This window comes from Etheostoma spectabile, chromosome 13 (assembly GCF_008692095.1).
Source record: "Etheostoma spectabile isolate EspeVRDwgs_2016 chromosome 13, UIUC_Espe_1.0, whole genome shotgun sequence".
Classification (NCBI taxonomy): Eukaryota; Metazoa; Chordata; class Actinopteri; order Perciformes; family Percidae; genus Etheostoma; species Etheostoma spectabile.
The window spans coordinates 24,938,267-24,949,047 of NC_045745.1; the positions used below are offsets into that span (position 1 = coordinate 24,938,267).

At 42.1% G+C, this 10,781-nt stretch overlaps 1 protein-coding gene across 2 annotated transcripts in view; it reads left to right on the forward strand.

The window, feature by feature from the left end:
- zgc:100829 (SH2 domain-containing protein 4A) overlaps positions 1-7,142 on the forward strand; it is a 16,946-nt gene extending 9,804 nt beyond the window's left edge. For both annotated transcript variants that reach the window (XM_032534458.1, XM_032534459.1), the window contains one exon: positions 5,848-7,142. In XM_032534458.1, coding sequence (XP_032390349.1) covers positions 5,848-6,071 — 224 coding nt within the window. In that variant the 3' untranslated portion in view covers positions 6,072-7,142. The remainder of the gene's footprint in view (positions 1-5,847) is intronic.
- Positions 7,143-10,781: the final 3,639 nt, after the last annotated feature.

The following is a 10,781-nucleotide window of genomic DNA, read 5'->3' on the forward strand; positions in this document are numbered from 1 at the left end:
AATCTTTATGGACTGGCAGAGTCAAAGGAGGCCTGCATAGAGGGAAAAAAGCTTCTATGACTGGGATTTGTGTTGTGGTACGACATCGCCAACACACCTGCTTGTTTGGCTTTGGTTTTGTCAAGGGCGCATGTTAGCAGTGGAATTGTTGAGGTGCATTGTTCATTTAACCAGAAAAAAGTCTGGTGCTAGAGGACAGACAGATATTAGACGAGACCCTACATTCATTTTTTTAACAGTATTTGAAAAGAAGGTCATATGTTATGAATTGCACACATTGTTTAGACCACGAGAGGCACACAGGAGTTTAAGTGCTAATTGGCAGCCTTTATTGTCATTAAACCAGTAACAACTGGAACTTTTGTAATTTACGAAAGCGTGAGGGGGAGAGCGGTGGCCAAAACTAACCAGTCAACTGCATCCCTTACAGGCACTACATTAAAACCCCGTTACACAAACCAGTGGGATGCCTGTATGATTGTATCTGTCTTTTTGGGTCTGATATGTTGTCTGTGTTGCAAATCTCTCTTTTTGTCCATGCAGATGCTCATTGTGTCGATAGGAAGGATCTTTTTCTACATATCTTAGGCCTCAATATGAATAATAGAATTTATAGTAATATAATGAAAACACTAATAATATAATTGTCATTGGGTCTTACAGTATGCAGCACAGATTACGTCTTGTTTGAATTCTCATTGTGATTTCCAAACTTACTGTCTGAACACAGCACCTGATTTCATGAATTGACCACTCATTCACCATACAGTGACCCAGTTATTTAGAAAACGTTTGTAATGAAAGGGGGAAATTGGCACCATCTAGTGGAACATAATGATACTGTAGGAAAACAGTCCAGTTGGATAGAAAATGTGATTTCCATAAGGTGCCTCTGCTGGAAAAATGTTCATCCTACAGCACATTCACACTGCAACTGTTCCTCTGGGAAGACATCCCATATACAGAACCACAGAGAAGCTTAAGTACAATGGAAGACTTCTTCAATATTTGAATGTTTTGTGGGCGTAAAATGTCAAAACTATCATTCTCTTCTGTGGCTGCTAAATAATAATAAAAAACAGTATAAACACACAGAAAGACAAAAAGAAACATACATAGCAACCCTGGTCCAGCTGCTGGAGCATTCCTTTTAACACTGATTGTGTATGGTTTGCTGGGTCAATGTTATGCTTAACTAGTTTGGTTTGAAATGAATATGAATTAGATACATTGTCAACTTAACATTGTCTGAGTCAATGACGACTTCCTTTTAGTAAAACACCACATCATCAATCTCTGAATATAATAACACAATGACGGATAGTTTTATAAGAGTGTCTGTTAAATCTTTCGTCCAAAAAAAAAAAAAAACAACCCTAAACATGTTGACTTTCTCCCTCTCTTTGGTGTTTGGTTCCTTTTAAACATTCCTGGAAGTTCATTGTAGATTTTTGGGGGCCGGCAAATCTCATTCAAAGCCAGAAACAAGAGAGCTAACAATATTGTACACCAATAGGTGAAATCCTGGAAGTATTGTTTGCAGATATTGACTGAACTAGACTGGACTGAACATGGAATATCATAATTAAATAGCTCTTAATACCGTCATGTAAGATCTCTGTTTGTAGATGCATGTGGAGTGAGCTCAGTACTTTCAGGGTGATTTATTAATTGTACCAAGAACAGTTTTACAGAACACACATGACTATAATCTGGTTATAGAGAAGAAACCAAAGATTGAACTCCAATAAAGTGTGTGTGTGTGTGTGTGTGTGTGTGTGTGTGTGTGTGTGTGTGTGTGTGTGTGTGTGTGTGTGTGTGTGTGTGTGTGTGTGTGTGTGTGTGTGTGTGTGTGTGTGTGTGTGTGTGTGTGTGTGTGTGTGTGTGCACTTACATTGGTGGTTGGATATGAAACCAGTGAGCAATGCCAGGGCAGCAAATAATAGACAAATGTAGAGAAGTGGAAAAGAAAGGGATAGGAACAGCTGGTGTGGTGGGAGTTAGAGGTGGGCTGAACACAGTGCAGAATAAATGTGTCTTGACTATGGACAAAAAATCCTGACCGAGTGTCTGTCTTTGACAATGGCAGGAAGCGTATTCCAAAGGAGAGGAGGAGGCCGATTAGGATAAGGCTCATGCCTCAGCTGTTTTCTTTTGAATGTGGGTAATGACAGTGAGTCCTGCATCTTGTGAGCAGAGACTGTGGCCCACACAACACTTGTAGAAGATGAACTTAATAATCTGCTTCAGTGACACTCATTGTATTTGCGTGTACCCACTGGAGCTGGACTAAACTTGTTCTGACCTGCAGAGTATAACTCTTAAGAACTCAAGAAGTTGATTGAATGCCATGAGAAAACAAATAATGCTTTGCTTAAACCAGAGAGGTCATCATACAACATATTACCACAGTGAAAGTAAAGACGATGAAGATGTAGCTGGCAAATGTCAGGAAAGAGTTAGAGGGATTTTGAAGGTCATCGGATAAGGTTTCAATTCTCTTTGAAGTAATCAACTTTTTTGTTGTCGAAAAAACAGCATTCAAGATTCCTTTTAAAAGTTTATCTCAGTCTAATGATGCTTTGATTACAGTCAGGTAAAAATCTGATTAACAAAATAAATAGAAATAATAAAAAAAATTTAAACAATGCCATTTTAAGCAGAAACGGTGCTCATTTACTTATTGCTAATAATGACTAATCCCTCTTTCTTGCCATTTTTCTCTCCAGTGTCCATTACGTGAAGCATCCTCTGTGCTGTCAATGTCACAAGAGGACCTAATTTACTGCAAAGTGCAATGATGAGTGTCCTCCCTCAGCAGCAAACCCAACTGTTTGGGGCAGAGGGCGTACAAAATCTGTCTGAAAATCAGTACAAACCAATCTACTCCTTCTGGGTGTTTTTCTTTTAAAATCTGTAAAAACTGAAAGGATGAGGCTAACTGATAACTTGATGCTTTTTAAAGTTATCATCTGCATAAAAACTAAAGTGGAGGGACATTATATGAGGTATTTTAGGTTTAGGGAGCGAGCATGTAGAGTCAGTGTAAGTGTGTTAACGTGTCATATGATTTTTAACGTAATGTGTGTGTGAGAGCATGAACGTGCATAAATCTCCAGCAGCTGGCGATTTGTGTTCATATGTGTATGCATGTGTTTATAAACCCTTCTCAGTCTGTCGGTCGGCTTTCCTCTCGTCTGTCTTCACCTTCAGAGAGAAGGACACACATTCCTGTGCTGCTTCCCGGCTCTAGCCCTGGGCGACGCTCAGCCAGAGCTGATAAGTGACAGAGGCCCCAGCCCCCATACAGGAGGGCAACCCCCCCTGCTTGCTACACACACACACACACACACACACACACACACACACACACACCTCCTCTCCGTCCTGCCCTTCAGTCCACAGACATGCTGCCTGGGAATTCTGCCCTCTGCCCCACTTCTGCCCCCCACCTCCTCATCCGAGGCCCCCCTACTCTCTTTCTGCCAGAGACGTGGAGGTCTTTAAAGAGATAGATTGGTCTTTAATTTTTGTGCTAGCCTGGTCAGTGACATTACTTCCCGCCCCCTCCTCTTTGTCCTCTCTGTACATTTACGAGCTGGACTGAGATGTAAGGAGTGGCGTTCCAATGCCGAAATGGGAGATTAATCACTGTTGACGAGTGATTTAATGCAGAGATTCTCTTTCATTTTAATAGGTGTTTTTGCAGGTAGCTTTAATGACTGTTTCTGCTGACAGGGCAAAGAGGGCAGCTGCTGGGGAGAGTTTCAGGCAGAAAGGCGTGGGGTTTCAGCATTTTTTTGGGTGTGTTTCGACAGGTTAGTCAGGTTACCTGTGGGAGGGTATTAGGGTTTTGCTTCAATATAAATAATATAAGAAATATATAAAAAAAAACACATATATATGTATATATATTTATACTAGGCTTATTTCAGCCAATTCACATAACATACATTCTTCCTCTCCTTCTCTTTCTATCGCTCTGTCTCTCTATTAAGCATTCAGCTCAGACCTGCACCAAGGCTCTGAGCTTAAAAAACTCTCTGGCCATGGGTGTGTATGTGCCTGTGTGTGTGTGTGTGTGTGTGTGTGTGTGTGTGTTTGTGCGTATCTCTGAGTAGAACTGCGTGTGTGTGCTCGGTGCGTGCCTGAATGTGTGTCAGCCTCAATTGCTGGAGCCTATCCAGGGTTTCCGTGGTGACCACACAACACAACGAGACAATCAGAGGCAAGCCCACGCAGTGCGGCGAGAGGACATTAACACAGGAACTGCAGGTCAGGGGGCAGAGGAAGGCAGGGCAAGACAGGGGGAGAGAAAGATGAAGAGGAAGGTGGAAGGATGTGTTAGAGCCTCAGGGAGAGAGTGAGATTGAGGAGAGTAAACAAAAATAAACAATAATACGAGCTTAAAGGCAACTTTAGGTATCCCACTCTCATGCCTGCGAGAAATCAGGCGCTTTAAGGTTTCCTGGCTCCGGGAGTGCCTGTGTGGTTTTGGCTTTACCCTACCTCTGTGCGCATGTGTGTGTGATTCTGTGCTTTGCTGTGTTGTTAGTCAGAGATGGCTACATAGATGCATGACCATGAGCAGGATGGCTGTGCAAAGGTGCATGCATGTGTTATGTGTGTGTGAGTGTGCACGGACCTGAGTGTAACATAAGAATGTGTGTGTGTCTTTTGAAATTCAACTGTTAGAAACTGTGTGTGTGTGTGTGTGTGTGTGTGTGTGTGTGTGTGTGTGTGTGTGTGTGAGCTTGTGTGAGCTTGTGTGCGTTTGTAGTTGTGCACACGGGCGCTCTCACATATCTCTGTCCCCCGGGGATGACGCTAAAAATATGTGGCTCCTCAAGCCTTCTGGTGTCTGAGCAGCGTCTGTCTGCTCTCCACTGCCGTCCCTGTGGCCCCCCCTCCCCTCCCTTACTCCTGTTCCCTCCATTCCTCCCTCAATTACACCCTCTTTCAAACACAGTACCTCAGCAAGTGTACATGCGCACACACACACACACACACACACACACACACACACACACCAACTAAACCCAGCTGTGTCCCTACTATACTTCCACTGAGGATGACCTCTGCTTAGCCAGAGTGGGATAAAGGGAGGCGAATGAAAAGGAGAAAAAAGCAGGTAGAAAAGAGTGAGGAAAAATGTAGGCACAGTATTTGGAGAGAGAAAATTGTCTGCTGGTGTATGAAGACTTGATTGCTGCTTTTGCAACAATGGCACACATGTGTTGAATGTGTAACTCTCATTGTTTACGGTTTTTTGTTTTACTGTAAACTGATTTTCACCTGGATTTTATGTTCTCATGCTCCCAAAAGGTGTTGTGTTTCCAGCTGCAACAAGACACGGACCACTGTAGTTTACAGTAAACAAGGTCCTCTTGAGACAGACACAGCCCAGAAAATCATCCTGTGACACACGACAAGGAGAGAAACTTCATATTAAACATATGAACTCACATTCATAACTTCAATAGAAAATTCATATTAAGCACTGGTTATATACTAAAAAAAGGAAGTCAAAAAGAAGAGTTTATCGTATGATTGTACAGTGTATGGCAGATGCAGAGAGTAGCACTTAAAACAAAGAAACTGCAAATGTCCTGACAAGTAAAGTTACATAAGAAGGTTTAAATACATATTGGTAAAGATTCCGCAAATGGTTTGTTTGAAAGTTTGAGTTTTTAAATAATACATTTTGTGCCAATTTTGAAATATTCAAAATGTAAACTCCAAATTCCAATATTTCTTTTTTTGTCCTTAAAAAAAAAAGAAAAAAAAAGAAAAAACATGAATAAAGAATCAGAGCTCATAAGGTAATCTGGCCCTTTCTTTTCTCAGATATTGGTGTATTAAACACATCCCGGAGGGCTGCCTCGGCGGAGGCCGGGTCATCAGGGAGCGCACCAACCTGCGCAGGGCGCGGCCGGGTGGCTCAGCTGATGAAAACCTTCAGCGCCGAAAGTACTACAACCCCTACACAGACCCCCTCTCGCAGCATCAAGCCTCCTCTCCCCACCAAGCCTAGCCACTTGCGTCTAACGACCACACCTACTGTCAGGTAATCCTCACACACTGATGCAGAGACACCCACCGAGCTTCAAGCATCCCGGTGATTCAAATTAAGCCACACTGGACAATGTCAGGCCCCTAATGTGGAGCCTCAGCCAGTGGCTTAATGGGATGGAGAACTCCAAAGGTGGAAAAGAAGAACATGGTAATGTTCACAATGTTGCTGTCACTCCCAAAGCCCAGTAATGGAAATGCTTGAATGTAATGGTTTTATTTTATTATTGGATGCTGCAGTACTGTAAACACTCTTTGTGGGAAAGAAATTCCAAAGCAATTGAATGCAATGTATACGTATTTTTCCAGGGAATTTATAACTATAACATGTATTCACTTTGTGTTGATGCTTTGGCAGGGCTGTGTGAACACACATTTTCTTGCCCAATTCATAAGCCCCATAAACACAATATTTTTTACTTACCAGTGACATTATATCTATCACTTATGAGCAGACCCAGACAGAATCTTTTTTTGTGTTTTTTTTTTTACAGTTTTTAACAGTGATCTAGAAGGAAAATCTGCAGATTTTTTTTTTGTGTGCATTGTTTCTTATGAGACAGTTTGCATGAGCGCATGTGCAGATACACGAGTGGTTCAGGACAACAGAATGGGCCATGAGCAGGCATAATGGGGTGGAATAAGGCCCAGTAGGGTCCTCCTTCATCTCACTGTCGCCTCTTTGGGAATACTCTAGTGTTGTTTATTTGTCACAGTGCAATGTATGTCTCCCTCTGCCACCTGGCAGGAGCCTCACTGTGACCTGTGGTGGACCGATGACACAATGCCATTTTCATCATCTGTCAATCCCAGTGGATCAAGTTAGACAGTTGCTGCCAAATAATCCAGAGTGTCACTTGTCTACATTTTTTCAGTACTATTCTAGATATGTGTGGTTTTTCTTTTTTTACATTTTCTATAGGGGGAAAGATGTTTTGTAATGGGATGTTTAACATTACTATAATGCTCACTTGTAAAATGAAATATTTTTTATCTTTGATGCTAAGCTTGTATGGTGCAATCAAAGAAACAATAAAATTGTGTAACTTGTACACCTACTCTTAAAAGTCTTACGTGATTTTTATTTTATTTATTTCTGTCTCTTCCACAAAATCATATTTTTGTTTATGTCTTGTGGGAAATGAGAAAGATTTATGTGAATGCAACCCAAAACTCTAACATGCCATTTAGTTTGCAGCTGGTTCACTGAAAATACTTGAAATTTCTTTTACTATCCAGCCTCCGCAAACACATCAGCATGCTTCACCAAGGCCAGTGTAGAATTTGAATTTGAATTTTAGCAGGGCTACACGTCCACCCCCATGCTTACAGTTCCTGCTTAATTTCCAGCGATGCTCCCACAGCTTTGAAATGAAATTCAAATGTTTGCCGATGCTAAAATTGTGTGCCATATTTTCCTGGTTCTGTTTGTGATTTCCATTTCAGATTGCAGTTACCTTGGCTAATGTTTGGCAGCAGACTAATCTGTTTAAGGGACATTTCCACTGTAAGAAATCAGCTTACTGGGGTGAATAAAAGCAACACTCCAACATTGTATATGTGATTCGCAAGGACCACACCATCAACCAGATACGTTTTAAACAATTTAATAATGAAAGATGATTGGAATGTGAGACGTAAAGTCGCTTATAGTCTTTAGTTGGCTTGATGTTGACTGCGTTCAGTGAGGCATTGGTATGGAATCCACCGTAGCACCTGGGCACGACAGACCCCCTTAGGACCTAAATAAGAGGAGAAAGGAGAGGAACAGAAAAAGGGTGGGAGGGAGGGGTGCAGAATGCAGGAATGAATGAGAGGAGAGGGTTAGGTGGATATTTATAGGAATACCAGAAGAGGCGTGTTTGAGGTGTGGCCCTGCTCTTGAAACTCCGACGTCAATTAATGATAAAGTGAGAAATTCCCTCTGCTGCTGTTGAGTATTTTCATTGTCATTTATCTGGCAGAATAATATCTATTTCATGAATCTGGGGGTTAGAGTAACAAAAGCATCTGTGTCATTGCAGCTATAGGATGTCAGATGAAAGAAGTATTTTGAAAGTATAATTTAAGACGTTAAAGGGTATGTTTCCTACCTGTGGCTGGCTATGTCAAAGGAGATAAAAACACACATACACACACACGTGTAAAAAGAGATGAACAGGTGTTCCATTACATAACAATTGCAACAGTAGACCTGTAAAGTAATACGCTAATACTCTACAGTAGTCAATGTACGTGTATGGTAAAGTGTGCAGTGTGTTTGTGGTTTGTGTGTTTGTGTGTGGGTGTGTGTGTGTGTGTGTGTGTGTGTGTGTGTGTGTGTGTGTGTGTGTGTGTGTGTGTGTGTGTGTGTTGTGTGTGTGTGTGTGGTGTGTGTGTGTGTGTGTGTGTGTGTGTGTGTGTGTGTGTGTGTGTGTGTGTGTGTGTGTCGTGCGTGTGTGTGCGTGCGTGCGTGCGTGCTATGGGACTAATGTTTAAAGAAGTTCAAAGGACAGTGATTCATCAAGACTTACCATGGCTCCATTCACAAACACAGAGAGTACTATCATCAACACTTTTTCTTCTGAGCCAAACTTTTACAAGTATCATTACCAGTAGTTTTGGTCGAGCTGAATGGGTTTGGTGTGCGTGCCCCCACTCGACCCCCATTTCAGAACCAAAAAGAAATTCCTCTTTGTTGTTTTCAAGAAGAAATTAAAAACACCTTGCGGAAACAAACTGCTTTTTCAAAACTTATATTTAGAATGTCACATTAACCGAAAAAATGGAAAATAGTTTATGTATGCCTTAAGTTTACTTATTCTCCATGTAAATTGTCCTGGTAAATGTAATGTACACTGAAGTTAGGAAAATGCATTGCACATACATTGTTCAAAATGTTAAACAAAGTGTATGAGAAACTACTCAAGATAGCAGTATGTACAGTTTATTTAAGAAAATCTGTAATTCAATAGCTTGGTGTATTTAGATTTTTGCTGACATCAAAAATCACATTGAAATATCCTGTAAATGCTTTATCTAAAACATTTTAATGGGGTGAAAGTGTGTCATGTTCACCTCTCTAGTACACATTTCCCAGCTGGGGAAACATATTTCAAAGTCAGGCTGATGACTCTTGTAAAACCATTATACGGCTGCCACTCACTGAAGTGGTGGAACACAGAAAAAAATCTACCTTATACTTGCTGTAAAACATGTATGCACACATGTTAAAGCATTACTTTCTTCAGTAAATGTTAATGCTATTCCCAGATGCTAAGAATATACTTATGTCAGGTGCTCTGTTGATATGGTTGAAAAAGTCCAGCAAAGCAACACTTGACCTCGTCTCTGTGCCATTTCACAGACAAAGTGAACAGACTGGCAGTAAAACAGGCCTTCCAACAAATACACTGCTGTCCAAATGCACATGGATCTTGTTGTATGTGTGTAGGACCACATAGAGGTGGGCACCAGTGTCGCTATTATGTTTCACAAAAGTGCATCTGCTTTGACAAAACTGTCCAAAGTGAAGCAAATCCCAGCACACGTGTTATATAGATTAATACATATAAATATATACTGTTTACAATCAATTTTGCAGTAGGCTACTCATCATGAAGAATTACAATATTAGATTAGATTGAACATGAATCATATACGCTTCCACTGTGCACACACTGTAGGTGTTTGTGTAACATACTGCAAAATGCTGAAGCACGCAACTGTGTGATGCCTGCCTCAATCTCTGTTTCCCAATGAGCCCAACAATGGCTGTGGCTGTTCTCTGATGCACACAGACATCGTCGAGCAGTTTCCAGGAGATATCTGTGGCAAGTCCCTTGGTATGCCCCCCCCACCCCCTCCTCCCCACACACTTCTCCTCTTCTTCCACCGAGTCTGGCCACTGCTGTCGTCAGGGCCCTCAGACAGGAGATAAAAAAAAGAGGCTGTTGTAGTCTCCTTGCAGGAGAGATGGACGCCTGTTTCTCTCTTTTTTTCTGCCTCACTCCCAGAAGGGGAAGTGAAGGGGGAAGAGACAAAAAAAAACAACAGTGTGGATGAGAGAAAGAAAAGCTCTGCTGCGTGCTGTGGCGTTCCACCACACCACCAATAACCCCCCCCCCCCTCTTCCACCACCAGCCCCATCCACAGCACCCCCAGTAGAGAGAGAAAGAGTGAGAGAGGAGAGAAGAGAGGGGGGCCGGGGCCATGTGATACGGAGAGCATGCGGGCACAGCTTCACCCCCAGGCAGAATAAACGGGGGCCTGCTGTGTCTCTCCTGCATGATTAATCTGGCTGAGGGGCAGGAGGACTGCCACAGCCCTGCCTGCATTAACTCCCTACTCTCCAGGTCCGCATGAACACACACACACAAACTCACACACCGGCAGTAGACCCATGGTCAGACACAGGTTGATATACACATAGTGCTGCATGTGCTAGTAAAGAATAGTGACTGGCACTGAAGTGGATTCTTATTGAGGTATCAGATTCTGGCCCCATTAAGTTTAACTGTATACTTGTCTTTTGCCAAGGGCACTGTCTCACTGTCATTTATGCACTGACACGACACTAATCCTTCTTCATGTTGCCAAACTGTAAAGGGCACCATGATGTGAGGCCGTTCAATAGTGTTGTTTTTTAGGTAGTTCTGGGTTTCTGTGACTCATCCTCTCATGTGACCTCTGTCTCCCAGGCAACATTGTGGATGTTTGCTTGTGCCGGT